The sequence below is a fragment of the Rhea americana genome, unplaced genomic scaffold, assembly GCF_003343005.1.
Source record: "Rhea americana isolate MKP2758 unplaced genomic scaffold, rheAme1 scaffold_72, whole genome shotgun sequence".
In the NCBI taxonomy this organism is placed as follows: Eukaryota; Metazoa; Chordata; class Aves; order Rheiformes; family Rheidae; genus Rhea; species Rhea americana.
The window spans coordinates 545,717-569,652 of record NW_028186890.1 but is presented as its reverse complement, the minus strand read 5'-3'; the positions used below and the strand labels follow the sequence as shown (position 1 = coordinate 569,652).

Below are 23,936 nucleotides of genomic sequence, written 5' to 3'. Positions count from 1 at the left end.
CGGGCCGGGCGCCTCACGAACGCCAGCGCGGCCGCTGGTCCGTAAGGAGCTGTGAGGTCGTTTCCTTTCCCTTCCTTTCTTTCTTTCAGACCTCCGCTCTGTCTCCGTCCCCTTCTCCAGCTGTTCAGGTTTTTCTGCTCTCCATCCCACGGAAGATGCTCACTCAGGGCAGCAGGAGGTTGCGGTCTGCAGCAAGCGGGAGCGAGCTGCTGCCCGCCACCGCGGGACGAATGACCRCCTCCTGCTCCCGCTCACTGCCTGGGAGGGTTTTCAATCACACAGCACCTACAGAAGAGGAAAGAGCAAGAGATACCCTGTAATTTGCCCTGCTGAGGGTGGTGATGGCAGCTCTGATGCAGGGATCACGATTCATTTTTGTACGAAATAACCTCATGCTGAAAACTTCCCTCGTCGGGAAGGGCAGGCAGGGCTGGAGACGGACGTAGGAGGGGCGAAGGCAAACGCTCTTTGGTGGTGTGGTGGCGTTTCCAGCACAAGGTGAGGAGGGGGGACCACAGCTCCAATCCTGATTTTTGCAAAGCAGGAGAGTGAAAATACAGGAGCAGGAAGGGATAGGAAGGAAAGGCAACTTGCTTTTGCTGTCTGGAATTTCCACAGCCGAACAAATCTCCATCTGCCACAAAGTTTCACAGTTGTGAAGGAGCAAAGAAGCTTGCTTTCACTTACATTGCTTCAGTACCTAAAAATTGTCCATCTTCAGCCTTCCCTAAGTGCGAGAAAGACCCATAGGCAGTGTGCTGCTTTCTGCAGGCCAGCTTTGGGGGGCTCTGCAGCATCCTGCACGGGCATCCTGCATGGGCAGTATGCTTTACTCTTAACATAGGACAGGTACTCCCGGCTCTGGCAAGGGCAGTGCAAATCCATGCCACCAACTTTCACCAAGTTACGACACTGCTCAAATCCCTTCTCTTGCTGGAACTCCCCTCCATGTAATGTGTTATCAGATAAGCGAGATGTGTCCCTGGCCTATAACCCCGGTCACCAGCATGGGGGAAGAGCTGCRTGTTGAGTCAGGAAGGAGCAGGGAGTCCAGTTAGGGAAGCAGCTCCTCGGCTGTGTGACTGCACCGTGGCCTCGCGCTGGCTGTGGCAATGCCTGGGGCAGCTGCTCCATGAATCAGTGCTCAGGTTGATCAGCCGTGATCAGCGTGTGGCTCACGGGAGGGAGGCTGGAACATCACCACCGCACCAGGCTGACTGAGGAGCATGGAGGAGGAAGCATGAGAGCCAGTGCGAAGGTTACTCTGTACCACGCAAAGTTAAACAGATAATGCCAGAATGAACAGAGGCTACTTTGGGTTTACATCAGAACTTTTTTTTTTTTTTTTTTAAAAAAATTCATATAACTGTTACATAAATGCAACAGTTTTAGTATAAAATGTATGTTTAGGGAGGAACTATTTCTGTAAACACACAGGCAGTCTGAAAAAGTCAGAGCTTCCAGTTTGTAGACTTGAGATTGCAAGCATCAAAAAAGCATTCCTCCTGGGGAACCCACTTCCATTAGGACCTAAAAAGAAAGGGTAACATGCTACATGAGAGTCATTCCAAACCCTACTGCTGTTCCATGCAGGCAGCAGCACCAGCACCCAAATCACAGCAAGATTTACTGGATTTCTTCAGACAGAAAATTTAAAAATAAACCAAGTTGCTGCCCACCCAGTAGGGAACTGAAGAAGCTTGGCTTGTCAGCAACAAAATCACACCACTTGCTCAAATCTGCTGAGATCCCTCAGTAAGTTAATGACAGATTTGTAAGAACATAGAGAATAACTCACTTATTTTAAAAAGAGAAGATAGTACTAAAACTGGCAGAAGGAAGACAGATTTGATACAATGGAAAGTGACTTAATCTAGAAAATCATCTAATTAGAAGGTAACATGCAGGCTTTTGGAGGTGGTGAGAGAAATCCTTTCTCCCCATCCTGACAGCTTACCCAGAAGGCTTTCTCAAGCAGCAGACTACTGAGAGTAGAGAAGACCTGCCCTGTGCCCCTGTCACAGCTGTGTGAAACGGTGAGCAGAGAGGAAGTGTAACACCAGTCTCAACCCCAAATCTTGCCAAGAAAAATGCATTTTTCTCATATTATTGCTTTCACCTGGGGGCAGACTCTCTGCCAGTTGCTCCCAGGGACCTGCCCTCAACAGAGGCGATCCTCCGAGCGCCGGCGATGTGGTTCTGCCCTGTGGTCCCGACTCTGCTTCGGTGCTGGTGTGCCGCGGCTCCGCGCCAGCCTCGCGCTGCAGGGCACGGCAGCTGCAGGGCACAGCTCCCCAAACACTTCCAGGTTTACCTGTGCAGCTTGTAAAGGGTATGTGCTTGCAGAGCCTTGTGCATCCTAAACGTTTGTGAAAGTGGTGCTCATTACCAGACCCTCAATTTTGTTTACAGAACAAGTTTTGTTTACTTCAGTTAACAAACTAAAGCCACCAGCTTTAATTCTCCCTAAAAACAAAACAACAGGGGAAGTGCATGATTCAGAGTGGCTTGGTGCAAATTTTTGCAAAGTAACCAATACAAAGTCAAAACAAAACAAATTATACAGACATGTAAAACAAAAGAAATTCAAGTCAAAACCAGGACTAGATTCCTATTAGCCCCAGAGATGATGATCCAAGATATGTCAGGAAATAAATAATTCATTCTCATTTTCATCATAAAAGAAGACTCCATTCACAAATCCAAGTCACTTGGATAGTTACAAAAGGGAATGGGTTAGTGGAGAAACAGAGAAGAAAAGCATCTGTAAGAGTGAACTGAAATGCTGCAGGGCAATCACTTCCCCACATGTCCTACTATGGTGAAGAGAAGGCATTAAATCACTGCAAGCAGCCAACAAAATTCCCTTGGAGCAGGACGGCTTCATCTGCCCCAGGCTGGAGGGATCGCACCAAGGCAACACCAGCACAGACTACCAGGTTCTGCTGTCACTGTAGAGATTGTGGAGTCCCACCACAATCCACAGCCATCCTGGGCAGATGACACCAGGTAATAATTTGGCCTGATCAGTCAAATTTATGAGTAGGAAGGCAATTTAGTCTAGAGTCCATCTAAAGGGAAGACTGCTTAAAAGCACTTCTTCCCAACCTCTGCCAGACCATGCATACTCCTTTTAAGAGGCACACAGCACAGCTACATCTCTATTCTTTGATCTGTAAGCACGGCTGGTGACCAAAACACTGCATTTCTACAAAGGCCAACAGCTAAGGTGCCTTAAGTAACTGCAAGAAAAAGCAGGCCCTTTCCAAATATCTCTTTCAACAACTGCAAACCACAAAAGATAATAATCTGCTTTCTTTTTGCTGCACATGTTGCTAAGGCCAGATCCTGACAGGTCTGAGTTGCACTTCCACTGCAGATGGTGGAGCAGATGACGCCTAATGTCCAACGGAAACGGGGCAGATTCTGTAGTTAATGTCATGGCACGCAAAAAAAAATGTCCTGAAGGCTCATCCAGCCTTCTGCTTTCCTTGTCAAGATAGATTTATTTATAGTCAGTACCACAGGGAGGGAATTCTAGTGGTGTTATATCCATATTTTTAATGGGATTTGACATTTAAAGCAGCATTTCAGTTCACCTCTAAGCCTGTAATTACACTTGCAAATCTACTTAGCAAGATACCAGCAGAGTATCCCATGGGTCTGCTTGAACAGATTGGTTATGTTCCCACAGAAGTAGCCTTTGAGTACCAAGTGATGCTATAAAGTGGACTGCAGTGGCTGACACACACACATTTGCATTTCTTGAGTACTGGACCCACTTCTGATCTTCAACATTAAAACAAAAACAAAGATTGCAGATAGCCCTTGCTTTATCTTAAAAGAAACACTGCACTGAATCAAACACCACTGGAGGTCAGAAGCACTTCACGAATATGCTGCAAAGACAGGATACCTTTCTACATCTAGCTGGTTATCTTTGGTCTCACAAAATCCACAAGTACTAGAAGTACCAGAAAGTCCCAAGGATGAAATCCTGTATATCAGCTCATGCCCTGGAATCATGATGGTTCAGTCTTGAAAAGCACCTTTATGTTATCCTCACAACAAAAGTGCAGACTCTATTAAATGTTTTCTTTCTGAAGGAACCCATTTAGATTTCTCCCTTCAGTGCAGCCCTACCAACACTGACCTTTTGAGAGCAAACTGATGACAAATGCAAAGATGCTCAGTACTATATTTTGCCTCCATTTTACCACCTGCCTTTGCACCCAATTTACCACTCCTAAAGATACCACTGGAATCAAATAAAGTACATATGAAGTACTCAACTGGGCCTCCATGCACATACAGTTCTATTCAGGCTTGCTGAGATTTTGACTTTTTATTCGTGCTCATGGGAGGCAAAGAAAAGGACCTCCTTCTCTCACAAGGTATTTGAGCAGATTTTTCTGCAAGATGCAAGTGGTTTCATCCCTGAGTTCAGCTTTAAAAAGGGAAATGCAGTCCTCAGCCATTGCCATCCTAGTGCCAGAAGCAAAAAGAAGATTTAGTACAGAGCTCTCTGCTACAGAAGCACAGAGCAAACAAGCAGAACAGAACGGGGAAAGATGGACAAAAGCAGAATAAGGCTAGTACGTTTCATACCAAAGAAACTTGAGGCCAGAAAGTATGGATTAGTACAGGAAGAAAGTTTACAGAAGACAGACTGTGATGTTCAGCAATGAAACCTTTGTATCTCTCAATGCTCGTCTGGAAACAGCCAGGTATCTCTGTCAACAATGATCCTAGACAGTCAAGAAATTTAAATCTGGAGAGCATTTCTGGAGACACATATGACACGCCACCCAACCATTTCAATGACATGAACAAAGTCACATTCTCCTCTTCTCCCAGTGGGCATGACACAATAGTTTCTCCAGCTTACAGCGCACACAGTTCTTGTCTCTTCTGCAAGATTTCTTCTAGCTGACTGATGTGCAGTTCAGCTCTGCAGCGTCCGGCCTACCTGCTCCCATTACTGCCTCGGGCCCATCAGCAATACTGGGCTCACTAGAGCACTGCCTGTGGCTGAAACTGGACTGCAGGAGGAGGCATTTGTCATTACTGTCTGACTCTTCAATGACCATTCCTGTGTGCATCATGGAGGCCATCGCCAGGAGCTGAATATCTGAGTGAGCATTGGCAACAGTGTGGCGACGAATGCTACCACATTTTTCCAGGTAAGCCTCACCCTCCTGCTCTGTCAGTGGTGTTAAGGCCATCTCGCTGGGTTGCCGATTCGTCACCATTTGAGATGAATAATTCAGTATACCAATCTTAGGACGTGATCTGGAGTACCTTCTCTCTGAAAGATAAAAAAGGAATGCAGGAATGACCAAAACAGCACAGATAAAGCATTGTGCTCAACTGGTATGCTGGCCAGAGGAAATAGGTAGGATTCACTTGCAGCCTCACTCGGTTTCCTTTTTCATTTTCCCTGGAGAATATTCAAATGTACTTTACTTCTTCCTGACAAAGGTTCTAAACAACTCTGCTTCTCCCTCAGTAAGGAAATAGCTCCTACCTTGCTTTAAGGCAACAGTGCTGCTACCTACAAGAGAGGCGAGATGAAAAATGATGGGTACAGCAAAAACACTTTCTTCAGTGTCCTGACTGTCTTCTTATTTAAAGAGGGGGGAAGCACAGTGCAGGAGTTCTCATGTGTAGGTTCACTGAAATCAGCAACGTTCAGCTGGCACAAACGAGGACAAACAAGCTCTCTGGAGAGAAAAGGTCTCCTGCTCTCTGCTTTCGAAAAAGCAGCCCCAAAAGAAACAGTCAGTGAGAACCTAAAGAACCATCTATCTCTCTGGAAAATTTCTTCCAAGAGATGCCATCAGCGGGTGTCTGTATGAACTTTCTGACATTGCACCACCCTTTCAGTTGTCTAGGGAAAGGCTGTTTGGGTGGCATCATCTTGCTGTAATTTCAAAAGACCATGCACAAAAAAAAGCATTTCATCCACTTCTGAAACATGGGTGGTAAGACACTGAAAACATATGAGTGTACAAAGGCACACCACACTGCAGCCTGGCATGAAAGGTGCAGAAGAAGAATGTAATATTTATGGAGCACTGCCAAAGGCATGCAGCAACACAGCAGCGTCGCAGGATGGATGCAGGGTCTAAGAGATGCTTGGCAAAACATTCAGGGGAAAAAGAATGATTTTCCTGGTTTAAAACTCAAGCCCAAGGCGCAGTCCCCAGTACCATATCATGAAGCACCATTTCAATTCTGATACTGATAACATTGGCAAGCAGAGATCTGCGTCTGCCCTGGGCTCACTGTAATTTGCTTCCCCTAGCAGGTTTGATCAGGCAGTATTACTTTTTGCCTGCTGTCTGCAGCCACTGTGGAGCATTGCTACGTATTGTTAAATATCTCCTGCGATCTATTGCAGAAGCAGCTGATGAAGCTGTTCCCTATCTATCTTCCTGTGTCTTAGTTTCTGAAAGTGCAGGGTCTCAATTCATTAATTCAGAAGCCTTTTAGACCAGTTAAAATCCTTCCACCAAAACTTTAGAGTATAAGTGACAGAGTAACAAAATGCAAAGCAGAAGTATCAGTCACTGAAGGTTATGAAACACTTTTGGAAGCTTGCATCAGTAAGAAAGGCAGAAAACAAACTCTATATTGTTACAGGGAGAAATGTGTGAGCAGCCAAAATTTCACCACCGGCTGCAGTCAAGCTATGACAACAATTCATCCTGCTGCTCCTAGCAATGCATTAATTCAAAAAGGTTCAATCTTTTGCTGCTTAAGAATATGTTAAAGTAAGTTTTGAGGCCAGTTGCAGTAAATACACCCTAAGTGTCCACTGCAGCTCAATCCACAGCAAGCTGTAGTGCTGGAGGGCATTGGGAAAAGGTAATTTAAGGGGGAGGCACACAGACACTCTTCTCCTCCACAACCCTCCTTGCTGCTCCATCAGCAGAGGCATGCACGGCACAGCAGGTGAGCACACTAACACAGGACTGGTCTGTAGCATTGGCACCACCTAAATCCACTCACAGTGTTAGTGTTGTGGTACTACCCATGCCTGCTTCATGAAATCTAGCATTCATGAATCTAGCATAGACAAGAACTAAACTACACATGAGGAATTAGCAGCAGCTGCTTCTCCACCTTCCCCAGTATTTACCAGGGTTTCTTCATTTCTGACTTCCATGAACAAAGTCAAATATCGACTCTAGAAGAGAGAAGCCAATCACGAGGGCAGTTACTTACCTGTAACTTGAATGACCAGATCCTTAAAAGATCTTTGAAAAGTATTTAGGTACATATCTTCTATCTGCACTAGGAACTGCTCAGCTTGAAGCTTTAGGAGAGCTTTAGGAAAGAGAACTCAATGGGTTCATAGCACTCCCCTATACCAAGAATTAATATTTAGGTTGCAACTATCTTGCAGTGGCTTCAGCTATGCAGAGGCATCTTAGCTAACTAGAGAGATCTGAGAGCCATGCAAAAAGCATTTTCCAGATTCTGTTGCTGTAGATTTGTAGGCAAGGGCAGAATCTTCATTCTTCTCTATTCCTAAACAGCACATTTAAAATTAAAACAGGCCTCATTTGTACAGGGATAACTTAGGGCCAGTCCCATCTCAAAAAGCCACGATACACAGGAGAAAGAACAGAAAGAAAAGTCATAGTTATGGCCTGATGTCCACTTAATAAATAAATAAAAATATTCCCTTGATAAAAAAGTGCTAGTTTTCTGTGTAATTTTTCAGTGTTGCTGGAAGAGGCAAGTCTGATGAGCTGAGAAATTAAAGTTCATTAAGAGCAAGTATAATGCAGAAAGCAATAATGTAAAATTATTCCTGCCCAGCCTGGCTACCCGCCTTCATCTGAACTGGGAAAGAGAGCCTTTTCTGTTACACCCTTGATAGCTGTGGTAAAATGGTCAGCTAGAGTCATTAGTAACATCAACCACTGTGGTAGTTTGCAAACCAGCCAGCCAGTCTATATTTATCATTTCATAGGCATATACACTATGTATGTAGGTGCGTGCATGCGTGTACATATACACACTCACTGACAAGCAGACTGCACAGAGATGATGCATGTGTCAATGCTTCGAAGTCTGATATCACTCAGCTTCTGAAATCTAACCTGAATCTGGATGGAGAGATTGTAAAAAAGTTGTGGGTATTGACAGAAACACTGACAGTAATTCAGAAGACTGCACCGTTCGCCTCAGACCTCTCTCAGCATGAAAACAGGAGTACTGCAACGACAGTGAAGACTTGAAGAATACTTGAGCTGAACCCAGAATTGAGCAGCAACTGCAAACCCATGCAAGCACCCGGGCAGACATGCTGCTAGCATGTGCTGGGGCCACACTGCTGCCGCGTGATCACTCATCACCTAAACCACTCGGCTAATTAGCAGTGTGAGAACGTCTGTGCTCTGGGTAGGCCAACAGTTAGTCAGCATTCTCATGGCATGTTTTTTAAGTAGGTAGGCAATCAATATCAGTAGTTTATCCTCACTGCTTGAAAAACATCCTCATATATTTTAATTTGGAGAAAATAAACTTTTAACTCTGCACTAGAAATAGTATTATTTCACCATGTTCTTCTTCTGCAACCATGAACTTTTGAGATAAAGGTGCTGCTCAAATAGATACTATACTTTAAATCCAGCTGAATATTAAACACTGACTAAGATAACAGAAGAGTTAACTGAGGACAGAAAAGGCCAGTTTGCAAAATCACAGTGCTTCTCCCAGTCTACTGGAATGCACTAGGGCTGTTTAAACTACAAGTTATTCATTTCACACAGATGAGACAAGGAAGAAGCAGAAAGACCATTTCACTGGGCTACTAGATGACCCTACTTTTCTAACTCAGATTTTGTAGTGGCTTCAGGTGTCTTTAATTTGTTTAGCAATCTGGATTTCAGATCTAAATATTACATACTTTCAATTACACCTTTTAGCAGTCTACTTATAAAAACAGCAACAAAAGCTACTGGGAACCCTCTCCTTCTGAGACTTATGTAAAGATATTTTTCCCCTAAATCCAATAGCACTGACAATTAGGCCAAATGGAATTCAGTGAAGGGCAACACTGTGAAAAAGGAGTAAGGCAAAGGCGACTTTGATATGAAGACGAGCCAGAAGTTCGTGATCTCCCACTCTGCTAGGAGACTTAGACAAATCCCTTGTGCCTCATTTCTCAATGATACCAGGCATTGCTTTGATAACTGTTGCAATATTTTAGTTCACACATATAAGAAACCTTCAGGTATTTAAGAAATGTATTAATTAAGGAAGAGATTTTTGAGTGGAGCCTGCCTATGCTAGTCAGGAACATCAACAGCCAGTGAGGAAAAATGGATAGCATTTAGACACTCTCTCTAGCCAGGCAAGTCTGTCTTTCAAGATTAGAAAAGGGTTGTAGGAAGTGGTGGTGATGCTGGAGAATAAAATTCACAGTTAAACACTGAAGTGCTCAGATTCTGTTCGAGGTAGTTACAGGAATTCTCCAGCCCCACAGAAGCACAGGAATGGCCCAGTTTCCTGTTGTCACAGCAAAATGCACAAGATCCCACTGAAATGTCTGTTGGAAACAAATGCAATACAGCTGGATGGAGCTCCGTGGAAGAAGTTAGAAGAATTCTATGTTTTCTATCCAACAGCAGATGTTTTGCCTGAAATTGTAGCTCTAAGAGATAAGGGAAGGATCACAAGGGCAGGTATCGGGAGGTGCAGCAGGAGGCCCTGTAACTAACACAGGCAGTTTGCTCACCATTTACTAAGGCTACTCAGTCTTTGGCTTGACTGAGGAAACTGGCCTGGCTTTTGGCTTCTGAATTTGTTAATTCAGCTCAAATCTGGTAGGTCTCTGGTCTTATCATCTCCCAACAACATTCTTAAGACATTAGGCAACACTTTCTAATGCCAAGGATGAGGGCTGCAAGAAACTGCACAGAAAAGTTGTTGAGTTTCCCTCGCTTGAGGTTTTTAAGAACAGGTTAGCCAGGCTTCTGTAAAAACGGCTTACACAACTGATCAAGTGTGGAAACAGAGAAAAGGATAGTAGAGAATTCCTCTATTTTTAGTCTTTTCAAGTGAAGGGTGACCTGACTTGAGAAAAAAAAAATGTGTGCAAATGATTTCATACAATGTAAGTAAAATCTTTCATGATGAGAATCACTTAAAAATCAGGCTAAACTCTGAACATTCATTTATTGCTTTACTTTTCCCCCTTTATTTACTTGAAAGAACAATCACAGTTCCCTGTAAAATGAAAAACAAATCCTGCAAATCTTGCACAGACCACAAGCTACACTATGAACTCATGACTGAGAAGCATCAGACTGGATATCTTCTGATGCCTTCCAGCTTTTTTTTCCTGCAAGCCATCTGTCAGTTGGCCTTCCTCAATTATTATGCATATCTCATTACACAGTGGAACCCTGTCTCACCTCTGTAACACTGAAATAATGGTATTATGCATTGTATCAAGTCATCCATACAAAGTTGTAATGCAAAGAACTCCATCCAGAAAGAGTCTCCGAAAGAGAGAAAAAGCAAAAAGCAGCAAGGAGTTTACATGTAACACTATACTCCTTGCCCAAATCCTTTCTCATCGGCAAATCTTCTTGTAGGACAGCCTATTAGGGAGAAAGGCATCCCTGGTTAATGGGGATGCTGGCAGAGTCAGCAGTCAACATGCTCCAACCATAACCACATCACAGTGCAGAAGGCAAAAGAGAGCTGGCAGAGAATTCAAACATTAATTAATAGGTTGCCAATGGTTTCTAGTTGAAAGAAAGCCATTTCATGTATAAAATGGGCTGTGTCTTGCATCTCACCAATGACCACACAAAACACATTATCATGAATAGTTTGCCTAGAAATTTTATTTCTGTTTTGGTGTGTTATAGCTAGGAACATAGTTGGGGGGGGGGGTTTAAAGTGAATTTTGCAGGCAAACTCAAATCAGCAGCGATGTCTGTGCCAAACACACCCTCTCTGTTAGGTTAAATATACGTCAGGAAGAGGGTGAATGTTTTATTTTCTTCTCCATTCACAATTTAAACATCATTTCTTAGACAACTGGATCCCTTCAGTATGCCCCATCCTGATAGTGCAGGCTGAGGCTAACTCACGTGGGGGAAACAAGAAAGGTGGGAAAAGGAAGAGCATCACAGCACAGCATGCACTGAATAAACCAACTGAGGCAACTATGCCCTAATGTTTCTGCCATAACCCAACCTCCTACAGAACGGTGGTAACTGAAGAACTGTCCCAGGGTGAAACAGGAGTACAGCCCAGACTCGTCCTCATTCCCTGGACTTGAGCTCTTAGATCCAGCTCCCTCTTCCCCACGCGCCATCCTGACTTTGTAATTTGTTGCCTTACGTACGGATTTTGCCTTCTACACCTCCCTACTGTGAGCTGTCAAGTCCCCTTTCATATCTATTCCCTCTGCATGCCTCTCCCACTTTAAATCAAGTTTAACACACATGTTTATGCATAGCAGTGAGCAGAGGCCTTCTTCAGCCACATTTCTCAATGCTCTTTCATCTTGAAGGTCCAGTCTAGAGTGCAGTTTGGACTTCACAGCATCCTTTGGGAATGCAAGTATACCCAAAGATCTACAGCGCATTTCACAAAAGCTACTACAGAGCTACTACACAGCAGGGAAGCTGCTGAGATTCATCATTATGGGCTGCCCAGTGAGAGAAAAAATTTGTTCTGAGAAAGCAAGGAGATGACAGAAGGAGGGAAAGAAGAAGAAGAAAACTTGGGTTAGAACTGGGAGCTAAGCAAAAGAAACCACCACCACAGGAGCACTTTGAAAATACCAAGATTATCTGCAGAAAAGTGCTACTCCACTGCCAATGTTGTGTAATGCAAACACAAGTTCTTCCTTTCCTTCTCCTGCTCAGTACAGGGTGGATCAGGGGCAAAAGGCCACCTGGGAAATACACACAATAAATGACAGCTAAAATCAAAGCAAATACAATGATTTTAAGGCATATAAACTTTACAAGGTCAGTTCATGTGATTTTTTTATGACACTAATGCCTTGTTTAGTTGGCAGAAAACCAGAATGGCTAGAAACTTCAGTACAAGTCAGGCAGCTATATTTTAAACTATACCAGCAGTCATCCGTAAACAGCCAAACAATCAAATTTGTCCAAGCTCGGCTTTTATGGGAAGAATGTGGTCTAGTTCTAGTCTCTGGATCAGGTCTGCAGTTTAATGCTGAACAGTGTAACCATGTTCACTTGCATAAAAGGCAGTTTACTTATTTGCCCAACAGCCAGAAGAACAAAGAGCCTCAGCAGTAGTTTGCCTGAAGTCATGAATTTGTTACGGACACAGATACTCTAGGTTCTGGTAAGTCCTTATACCACCTCACCAACTTCTCCCTGTGCTGCTAAAGTGTAGTAAAAGATAGGCTATGTGTCTGCAGCTAGCTAAAACCCACCATGATTGTACTAAAGCAAGGCCTAAAGTTTACAGAGTGTCAAAAAATAGAAGGAAATTTGGAGCTTTCTTTAGTTCTTTTTAAATCTTGGTTATAAAGTCAGTTATCACTATGCTCATTTCTAGGCTAGTCAATCTTTTCTTGCTGGCCACACTTGTGAGCTGAGATTTTGGATCATATGTGGAGAAGTTTTCCACTATAAGCATCCCTTTTCTGAAGTGCTGTGCCAGTTCTCTCACCTAGGCCTATTTATCCACAGTTTAAACACAGAGCTTTTTTTTTTTTTTAACACAGTCCCCAGATGGAAAGAAGACTGTATCCAAAAAAGAAAAAGAAAAAAAAAAGAAAAAAACACTATAATCCCTCAGAATGAGCAGCCAACAGACTTACTGGTTGTGAAGCCTGGCAAATACAGTAGCTAGTTCAGGAATCAGGACAGTCGACATGGACTAGCAAGCAGGCAGCAAAGGAGGGTGAGAGGGTGAGGTCAGGACACCAGGCACGAACCAGAGCAGCTTTCAAATCCAACCCACCTCCAGAGAGGGGAGGGACTTTTTGCAGTGGTGGGGTCATAATCAATCACTCTGTCACGGGAAATAAAAAGCTTTTCACAAGCTACATTCAGAACCATATTGATCAGGACCTTCTTGAGGGTGTTTTAACCTTTCTTCTCTCTCTGTCTTGAGCATTGCCTTACAATGACCAACCTGCCTACCCTAACAAGAGTGTATGCAAGCGTTTCTGTTCAGTGAGCGAGTCTTACCAAGCAAGCAGGTGCTACCAGAGAAGCTGTGATCATCACACAAGCCTAAGTACGGTGATACCACCTGTTTGACCAGTTCTTCCAGCTGTAGATAGCCCTCACTGGGGCCAGTAGGCTCATGGACGCTCTGAAATTCAAACACAAAAAGCCAATATTATGCTTTTATTGTTTTGAATAAGATATTTATAGAGTGTTTAATATAAATATATATATATATAAAGACATATACACACACACACACATACATATACATCTGTCTGTCTGTGTGTATGACTTCTGGGAGTCAGAAGGGCTAGGATCTCCCTCCAGGTGAGGGAATATCTCTGCACTGAGCAACGCAGCACTGTGTCAGTACCTGTGTCAACAGGCTGGCTCTGCAGAGGGAGCAGGACAGCCCTATCAGTACCGCATTCAGAGCAGCACAGCTAATTAGCCCAAATGGAGTTTGGGGCACTATTCAGGTTGACCATCTTGTTCAAGTCATAGCCATACTCCCATGGCTATTGAGCAGCTATCTGTATTTTTCTGGCCACGGGACAGCAAGGTATAAGGCATGCTCACACTGAGAATTTACACTGTTTAACTGCAGCAGAATAATTATACCAGGGAAATTCTGCCAGGAAGTGAACAAGCCTCAACACAGCATGGGTAAAGCACTGCTCTCTCCCTAGATAAGACTGCAGGAAAAACACCCTCTGAAGTTCAGCATACAGGTGTGAAGGTGGTAGATAACACCAACCAATTTAACAGTAATTTCAGAGAGTCTGCAGAGACTATCTTCCTGCAAAGCCTCAATCAGCTTTTTATTCCCCACTACTGGATGTGTCACTTTGAGACCCTCTTTGCTCTCAATTTTCTTTTATTAAAATATTTCAGAGAAATTCAGCTAGTACCTTAATATCTCCTGTCATTATAGTCTGTAGTCACTGGGAACATCACTGAATCATAGAATCAGTAAGGCTGGAAGAGACCTCTGGAGATCATCTAGTTCAACCTCCCCGCTCAGCAGGGTCACCTAGGGCATGTTAGACAGGGCTGCAACCAGGCGGACCTTGAAGATCTCCAGGGAAGGAGACTCCACAGTCTCCTTGGTGAATCCATGCTGCTACTCTTGATCACCTTCTTTTCCTCCATATGTCTGGAGACGACATCCAGAATGAGCTGTTCCATCACCTTTCCAGGGATGGAGGTGAGGCTGACTGGCCTATAGTTGCCTGGGTCCTCCTTCTGGTCCTTTTTGAAGACTGGAGTGACACTGGCTTTCTTCCAGTCCTCAGACACCTCTCCAGTTCTCCGGGACCTTTCAAAGATGGTGGAGAGCGACCTGGCAACAACATCCACCAGCTCCCTCAGTACCCGTGAGTGCATCCCATCTGGGCCCATAGATTTGTGGATGTCTAGCCTGCCCAGAAGGTTTCTAATCCTATCCTCCTCAACCAAAGGAAAGTCTCCCCTTCTCCAGCCTTTCTCCCTCATGTCCAGGCCGTAGGATTCCTGGGGGCTGCCTTTAGCAGTGAAGACTGAAGCAAAAGGCAGCGCCCAGGAATCCTGTAGCCTCGAGAACTCATAAAATACCAGCTTAGCCACTTTTCGACTTTGACTGTACTTCAGAAAGCTCCATTCCCTGCCACTCATTATTAGCTATAGTGAAGGGGAAATAAAAGCCAGAGACATCTGGAATCTGGCATTTTCTGTGACTCTCAGGCTGGGCCATATTAAAAAAAAATGAAACAATTGATATACTTGGCTGTACATGCCATGACTGGAAGATAAAAATAGTGTCCTCCTGAGGTCTGGACACAAAGGACAGTCCTCACAGAAACTCTGGGTCTCTTGGGAGAGGCCTTTGGAAGATCTACAACATTTTGCCTGCTGCCAAAAGGTATTCCTCTTCTTACAAGCTAGGCTAAGTGTCCCACCTAGCTGAGGGAGACTGACAGTAGGGGGTCAGCAGTCGTAGCTTGTTTGAATACCATAAATAACTATGTGGGAGATCTGTCCTGTCATTATAAAGCTGACAAATCAGGAGATCTAGTACCTAAAGAGGCATTTAGAGAAGCTGCCACATGAGAATTTATGTGACAAAAGAATCCTGTGACTGTTCTTAGCTGAAGAGCTGACATATGAAGAAAAACACAAACACCAAAGAGCAGAATCTGGTCCTTCCATGATGACCCACAGGAAGTTCTGCCTGAACGTGAGGGGGAATTTCTTCCCTGTGAGAGTGACAGAGCACTGGATCAGGTTGCCCAGAGAGGCTGTGGAATCTCACATATTCAAAGCCTGCCTGGATGCAATCGTATCTAACACGCTCTAGGTGACCCTGCTTGAGCAGGGAGGTTGGACTAGATGATCTCCAGAGGTCCCTTCCAACCTTATCGATTCTATGATTCTATGATCCTTACTTGTTGCCAAGAAAGCTCAGAACATTTGAGTCAATTCAGCTCATTTCTTTGTTTAACATCCCCAAACAAGCACACACAAATTCCTCTTCACCACACCCGTTACCCTCCCAACTCTCCTTTCCAGGGCTCCTGAGAGCAAAAATCCCAAGTGGAGTCAAACAATGAAAAAAAAATCTCCACCTGTAGAATTAATAGCATCTGGACAATGGAAGCTGGGAGTTTTGTCTGGACCAGAGGTAGGATCTCTTCCAATTTCACTTTTAGCAAGACCAAGTCCCTGAAGCCAAGAAGAGCAATCTGACGGATAGTCAATTCCTGACCCTAAAAATACAGAAGACAGAAATCAAACAGTTGGCAAAGGAATATGTGAACATTACACCACAACACCAACACATGTATTCATACTCACGAAAAGGGCACACCTTGACACCTTGCCAGTTGCTGCTGCGGTAAAGTACTCAGCAGCTGCTCAACTTCAGGATTCCTGGTACTCTTTATCAGTTAATCACTGTCCCACACAAATTGTGATATGAGTAACACCTCATCTGAGGTGCCACTAGGTTTGGAGTGAAGCCAAAAGTGAGCGTGTGTTTCACCAGAAGACTACATATTCATAAAAATCAACTGCCACACAACTTAGCCACAAACATCTGCAGCCCAGTATGGAGGCAGCCAGTGCTTTTGCCACTCTGAGCTGATAAACTGCAACAGAGTTGGTTGGGAAGAAGCTTGTACAGAATACTCCTCATGCAAGCCTACCTCTGGTCTGTGTTAGATCCTCTTTTTGCTCAACATTTGCTAGCTGATACAATAAAAATCCATTATAGATTTTAGCATGTAGGCTAGAATAAAGCTATTTAGACTGCTCCTAGCAACACCATTTAAAAAAACAACTGGACAGAGAATGAAAGCAACAGCTTTGATTTCAACCACAAGGAGTTCTGTGTCCTCTAGATTTTACTTTTTAACAGCACCACACAAATGAGCAGGCTTAACAGATGAAGATGTTGCAGGATTTCTCAGTGTATTTAAATACAGTTAAACTCCAGTCAGCATTCTGGTGTTACTGCTATCTTCTAGGCTTAAGACTTCTCTTGCCCCACAACAGCTTAAGTGCAGAAATCTTCCCAGCCCTGTTTCAAGTCAGGCCAGCCCAACACTTCCCAGCCTGAAGAGTTTCCCTTGTTCTCTCCAGTGTGTTAATCTCTGCCCTACGCTCTATTTTGGAATCACTTTATAGTTCCCATAACACACTCATTGAGGCAAATATTTGGCTGGAAGGAATTAACACCAGTTAACCATTAATTCATAATGGGTTTAATGTCATAATTAACAGCATCATCAATATGCAAATAAGATCTAAAGCCAATGGTCTGGAGGTCAGCTTGGCCACAATAAAAGCACTTTGCTATTTCAAACCATCCGTGTGTGTTTGGAAAAATCAGGGTGTAGAAAAAAAAAAATCTAAACTGTATTTCAGCAGCTGCTTACTTTTTATTTCTCTCATGCATTTTAGCCCAACAAACTTCATATCCCATTTCAAAATGCAGATGTCTCATTGTGCCAAACAAAACAGGAAGATTTGCTATTCTTTCTCCACACCAAGTAGTTAACATCAGCAGCCACAACTACATAAAAACCAGTGACCTGTTTACATAGTTTCCCTCTGTATAACAATTTAAGCAACTCAGCTGCTTAAAGGTCATATTTCTGCAACAACTATAAGCCTCAGGTTTAAACTTAGCTGAGATAGGAAGTTACTTCTAGTTACTACCATTGGTAACGTGCTCACACATTTGGCCAGCTTACTTTCATTCTGAATGGACAGTTGCTGGGATCACATTAAAACTCATCTAAATGCTTACACTGACATTTGCAACAAAGGAGTCATAGAAGATAGTGGACCAATAAAGAAACTTTCTCATCTACCAAAGTAGTCCATGAAGAACTGTGACTTGGTAAGGGAGATTTACTAAGTGATCTCGCTTTACATTTGGTGAAGCACCATATAAATAGGTATATACAGTTCTTTATTTGTAGGAAGAGGCCAAACTTGATACTAGGGTACTGGCCTGGAATTAGAATAATCTTGGTTCAGTTTCTTCCTGCACCAGCGACTATCCCTGTTGTAGCCTTAGGCAGCTTACTTCAGATCAGGTTCTTAGGGGTTTTAAATCCCATAGATTTGTGTAGGACTGATCTCTGATCTGTTTCCTTTCCATTCCTTATCTGCAAAATGACAATACTTCCCTAACTTCACCGCTTCTGTGAAATGTGTTTGAGTGACTCAAGATACAGTGACAAGAGAGATGACACAGCAAGAAAGTTATGTTTTCAAAGAATCTTAACATTCCATAGTCACACTTTCACCACCGCCACTTCCAAAAGCTGCACCACCGCGCAGTAATCTTTGTTCAGTTTCTCGTTAGAGACACGTAACAGCAATGGAGTAGATTTTGCCAGTAAGTGGCAGAAATATTAGCATCAATGGATATGGCACATAGTTAGCTCAGCTGTTTCTACAGTACACACAAACTTGTTGCAGTGCAGACAAATCCCTACTTATACAGATTAGGTCACTCAATGGCTACAAATTAGTTGCAAAAGGAGAGAATGGGGGGATATTATAATTGTGCAATTTTACCTGTCAAACACCTACCTTTAAGCATCTGCTGCAAGGAAAGAATAAAAATAAACACAGTGAAAAAGTTAGTGTCTTTCTTTACAGAAGTCTTTTGCTCTTTTAGGAAATGTCAACTTTAATAGAATTAGAGAGAAAGAGCAACCTGTGAGCTTTACCTGCTGCCTTTCAAATTATACAAGGAAAAAAATAATAACATATGGCTCCAGAAAGCATGGCTCCTGGAACAGGCAGAAGTCAAGAGGAGGGGGCTAACATTTTAAGAATGTCAGTCTGCTCATAAGATACATTTTTGTTTCTCCTCTGATTGGAGAAAAAATCAAAATAGGCTGGTGGGGGGGCTATTCAGACTGTTATTGATAATCCTGATCAAAACTACATGAAAGACTGATAGAGGTCAATATTTCTGGAGGAATATCCAGTTTTCATAATACAGCTGGTTACAGGTCTTACATAAAATTGTTCGTTCATTTTCCAGCCAGATATTTACACATTCCTTTATTAAACTTTGGAAAAACCTTTCTTGGGTTTTCAGTGACACAACTCAGGCATCTGTTGTGCATCACATCACTCAGGCATCAGCCCCCTAAAAGCAGTTAGTGGGGGGTTTAATACAGGTTTGTCCCTTAACTAGTCTTCAGGTTTGTCCCTCTGAGAGATGTTGTCAGTGTCCTCATCATTTGCCCTAATGGAACTCTGGGTATTTCAAAACCAGAAGAACTCACAATTGCAAATGTCCCAGAGTTTCTATTTAGATAAAGCATAATCCTATAGTTGCGGTGTTCAGGTTTAGCTAAGTACAGACAGAGGGCAGATCAGTAGGAATAAACTTGGTTCAAAACACCGTGCTTGGTCCAGGACATCCTAGGAGTCCTTCTTACACAATTAATGCTGAGCAAGGCAAAACATACTTGCTCCGATTTAGTTCAAAGATTTTAAGACCTATTTAGTCACCAGACGGAATATTACTGCTGAAACAAAAGAGAAGTATCCATGTATCATTGGTAGATGTTCTAGTTACATTGCTTGGCCTGACTGAAGACTGAATTTTAATTAAGATTACCTGGACTGGATAAAATATTGCCTGGAGTGTGGGAAGGGTCTCTGTGAAGTACTGATCCCAAATTTCAGACAGGATATCAATGCGATCCTCACCTACAAAAACAGAGATTGAGAACAAAGAAGTGCTCTAGCAAAAGGAACAGTGGAACAGTGAAGTCAAGTTGGATTTTCCAACTACTCCCTACTTTCCCAAGCAAGAGCTATAAACCCACCCATCATGCTGCTAATGTTCTTCCAAAAAATGGACATGACTCAGCTAAGATTTGCCCTACGTGACAGAGACAGGATTGTCACCAGAAATCACTGTGTTGCTTATCATGAAGAGAACAGCTCTGTGCAAAATATGAGCAATTGGTTCCAATGAAAGAGTGAAGCATCTCTTTAAGCACAAGGCTTTATCTCCCCAGCAAAGGATTGCATAATCTCGCAGTTCATAACTAAATTTGCACAGAAATACAGCCATACACTAGCAGCTCAGAATGAAAATTAAAAGTGCACAGCCGGTATTGGCTATTCTGCAGAAATTGAGACAGGGAGGCAAAATTAAGAGCTCAGTTCTCTTCAGCCTCCCCACATTCCTTTGTTCTGACACAAAAGCTGTAACTCTTGCAGGCATGTTCGCTCATGGCTGGAAAGCCACCACAGAGCCACCATGCTCCTCTCAGAGCTTCTCCTCTCATTCCTGGCAATTGGGAAGGTTCCCAAGTGAAAGTCACTTGTGGCCACCCCTCATGTGAATTGGACTCCAAAAAGCACCCCTAAATGTAGGTAGCTGTTTAAAATGGAGGCAGACTAAGTTCTGCAACTCATGACTCCCACAACAAGAACAATACTAGCCTTTGACCACGGTTGTAACAAAAATGCTCTACTGAACATAATACTTTGGACAGACATTTTAAACTACACTCATATGTTTGACCTTTGGAGTTGTGTGTGTTTCTCAGCATTTAGGCCCAAGAGTTCTAAGCTTTTTAGAGGATTTTTCACATCCCATAGGCCAGGCATTTCCAATGTTTCTTTCAATTTGTGGCACCTCCTCCAAATATTTTCATTGGAAATATAGACCCATATTTAATAATTAAGTTTCTTACAAAATGTTTTTCCAGAATATCTTTCATGGAGCCTCAGAAGTAGCTCACAATGAGCAGCAGAGATGGGGGATGGCTGCTCAGGGCAGTTTTGAAGTCTTAAGCTTATTAAAGCCCCCATATAAGCAACTGGAACATACACAAAACTGCAAATCAAATGAGTCTTAGGTACTAAAGTGTCTTCCTCATCTGACTTCCAGACAGGCTTTCCTTGTGCTCGTCCATCAGTTCTGCCTTTTGGCTTGCTTAAGACACAAGCCAGAAGACAGAGAACCAGCAGGGCCAGATTCGACAAAGGTTTCCTTTTGACTGGAGACCCCACTGACCATGGGAGGGCTGACAGGGAGGATTTACTGTACCAGATGCCATGCTGGCTTCAAAATTGGGACGGCAGACACACAAGAATGTACCCAATATCCCCATCACAGCCACCCATTACCAGAAACTGGCAACAGCAAATGAAAAAGAAAACAGGAAACAGACAAATTGAGCTTTTTAATTTCTCTCTATTCTATTTCCTCCCTAAGACGCTTACAGTTCGGTGTTTAGAGCTAGAATGAAACATCATAAATTACATTTTATTCTGAAAGAGGAGGAGGAACAGCTTGTTTCTTCAAGAAATCATATATCCTACAGACATTGAAAGAGATTCTGACAGACTGTATCAAGAAAAATGACATTAAAATAAGCGTCTGTGATTTGAAAAACAGACACAGTAAAACATTGCTATGCCTTGCAGCAGGAACTTTAGCCCATCTTTGAATACTGGAAGAGAGCTCTCTTCGAGGAAGGTAAAGCTAACTGAGAAGCACCTAGAAGAAATTCTTGTTGCTGTGACCACAAAACCTGGAACAAAGCTACACATTACGAAAAAAAAGTGGGGGGAAAGAGCCCATGAGTCATCTCCAGCAGAGGTGACAGTCTGCGTGGGCAAAGTGGCTCCAGTGTCACTTCAAACTAGGGACAAAAAGAAGCATGGGTAGGGGGTTTTGCTGTCTGCCTGGAAAACTTCATCTTTCCCAAACTCTTTGAGCAGCAGCAAGCTACTTCCAGGCAGCTCTCAGCTTATTACAGACTGGAACTCAATTTTCATAATGCTAAAAGATACTGGAATAGTTTTATACAAATACACATAACAGAAAAAAAACCTATGATAAGCTGCTCAGTGCTTGTTCTGAAGAGCTGGCAGAGGCAGGTGGATACCCATGTTTGGGACAATGTGAATCTGCCGAACACCTTCCTTTCTCCCTTACAGGAACTGTGCCAAAGAAATGCACAGCAAGTCACCATGAGGCTGTCCCCTTGAAGCAGGAGGCTGGCATACAGCACAGCTCCTTCAAGTGTCCACATCCCACAGCCTGCTGGCCAGATGAAGTCACTTGATGAACAGTGCAGAGTGCCTGCATGGTGAGGAGAAATCCAGCACCAACCATGACACAAGATTAGAAGCATCTATTGCCATTTAATGACCCAGAGGGATCTTTCCTATAGGCTACAAAACTGGGTCAAATCAAATGGCAGCCTAGTTTTGAATAAAGACATGTGCCCTAGACAACTCTCTTTGCTTGAGCAAACCATTAATAAACATAGCCAACTCCCATACATCAAACCCTGAGAGTCACTGTCCCAAACTGGCCTTCTTTCATGGGCAGTCTGAATATCCCAATGGTTTGAGTAGAACTTCATGTGTGATGAATTTCTTTCTCAAGGGTTTCATTCTTGTCTAAGTGAATGTTTATTCTTTACAATTACACAAAGTCTGCTAGTTCAGTTCTCAAAAGCACAATGACAGAGTATCACCGTAGCCAGAGTCATGCTTACAAGACTCCCAATAGCCAGACTACAAATCTGCAAATCACCTTGAGAAATAAAAGGCAGAAGGGTCTCAGCACTGTTTCAAAACAGGATTCATATCAAACCTGGAACTGTTTTGACTCCATGTTGAAACTCCATACAAGACTTACACTCCTCTTCTCGCGGTTGAAGAGCTAGTGGAAATGTTTCAGCTCTGCTGCTATTCAAACAGGCCACCATCCCTTAAGCAATACCAGGCTGTACTGCAACCTGGTTCCCAACAGGTTGAGTGATGCCCTAAGACAGCACCAAAAATAGTCCTCAAAGATGGTAAATTGTCTAAATTGAGCAGAAAGGTATGCATGTTTTCCACCCATGTGAATCACCTCACTGGCCAAACATCGAAGTATGACTCAAAAGGGCCCTCCAGGACCCCATTCCAAAATGGGTTTCTTACTATACTTGCCTTCACACAGCTTAACCTTCTCCTCTATAAACAGCAAGCCCTTCGCAAGGAGTTGGTTCTGCCAAGAGAGAAGAGAGACATGCATTTGCCTTTTCCAAGATTTAAAATGAACATGGGAGAATAAGAGTTTTTCTGATGTTATCCACTTTACATGCAGACATCTAAAGACTAATCATGTTATAGTTGCTCCCAGCGCTGCCACCAGACCTGGTCTCACTGTGAGTTTTGCACATTTCATTAACCCTCTCTTATCTGACCAGACATGAGAATACAACAAGCACACTGGATACTTGAAACACTTCCCAGAACTGCATTTCGGCATATAGGGAGGAAGAATAAACTTGTCCTGGTCACAGGGAAGGATTTAAGAAAACAAGATTTCTTCTTCTTCTTCTTTTTTTTTTTTAAACCTAAAACTGCAACCATATAAGCTACACCTCAGCCATTTGGTGGAGGAGATCAAATAGCCAAATGTTACCACAGTGTCCCACTCCGCTCCTCCTTTGTACTGGTGTGGTGCTTGCCTGACTGCACAGTAAGTCAGTTCAGCTCCATAATCCAGGAACAAAATGTATACTTTTTTAAGACAGGCTATTTTTCACTATATTAACCAACTGAATCATCTTAGTGTGCAGTCCCAAGCTGCACAAAAAAAGAGGCAGGACCTACAGTCTTTCTGAATAATCTTAATCCAGACAGACCAAGACATTGATGTGCCTAATTGCGACTCTGGACATTCAAGTATCTGACATCTGACCCACAGGTTTTCTGCTCCCTTTTTCCCAAATGTAAAAATAATGTTTACAATACTTACCTTTTTCTTCTCCCAAGAGCACTAAGAAAATCAGTTATTCCAAAAAAGCTTTGAAAATCTCAGAAAAAGGAGCTGCAGAATGTAACACACTATTACTGCATCCCAGAAGGTTCAGTTCTACCACAGAGATTATACTGATAGCAAGTAAAGCCTCTGTTCCTTTGAAAGGTTTCAACATCAGAATATCACACAATATTCAGAGGCTTCTCATGTATATCCTCCCAGCTTGTTTTTAATGGACAGCTGTGCTAAAACTGACATTTTGCACATGGGTGACCATGTGGAGACAGGAGTCCAGAGGACTTTCGCATGTGACTTTCTGAACCTGCTCGCAAACGGTGCACAAATGACTATCACTAACTGCAGTTTAAAAGCTGTGGACGCAAACAGGTGGAAACGGCAGCACCCCGGCAATACTACAGACAGCAAAATAGCTGCTTGGAGGCCTCACGTAG

General features: G+C 43.1%; 1 protein-coding gene across 1 annotated transcript in view; it reads right to left on the bottom strand.

Moving 5' to 3' along the window:
* Positions 1-1,344: 1,344 nt before the first annotated feature.
* The window catches only part of PRR5L (proline rich 5 like), a 50,713-nt gene continuing 28,121 nt past the window's right edge, over positions 1,345-23,936 (bottom strand). The window contains exons 6-10 of the mRNA XM_085321872.1: positions 22,668-22,725; positions 19,321-19,412; positions 15,797-15,937; positions 13,212-13,338; positions 1,345-5,308 (exon numbers count right to left, since the gene is read on the bottom strand). Of these exons, the coding sequence (XP_085177998.1) occupies positions 4,926-5,308; positions 13,212-13,338; positions 15,797-15,937; positions 19,321-19,412; positions 22,668-22,725 (801 nt within the window). The 3' untranslated portion in view covers positions 1,345-4,925. The remainder of the gene's footprint in view (positions 5,309-13,211; positions 13,339-15,796; positions 15,938-19,320; positions 19,413-22,667; positions 22,726-23,936) is intronic.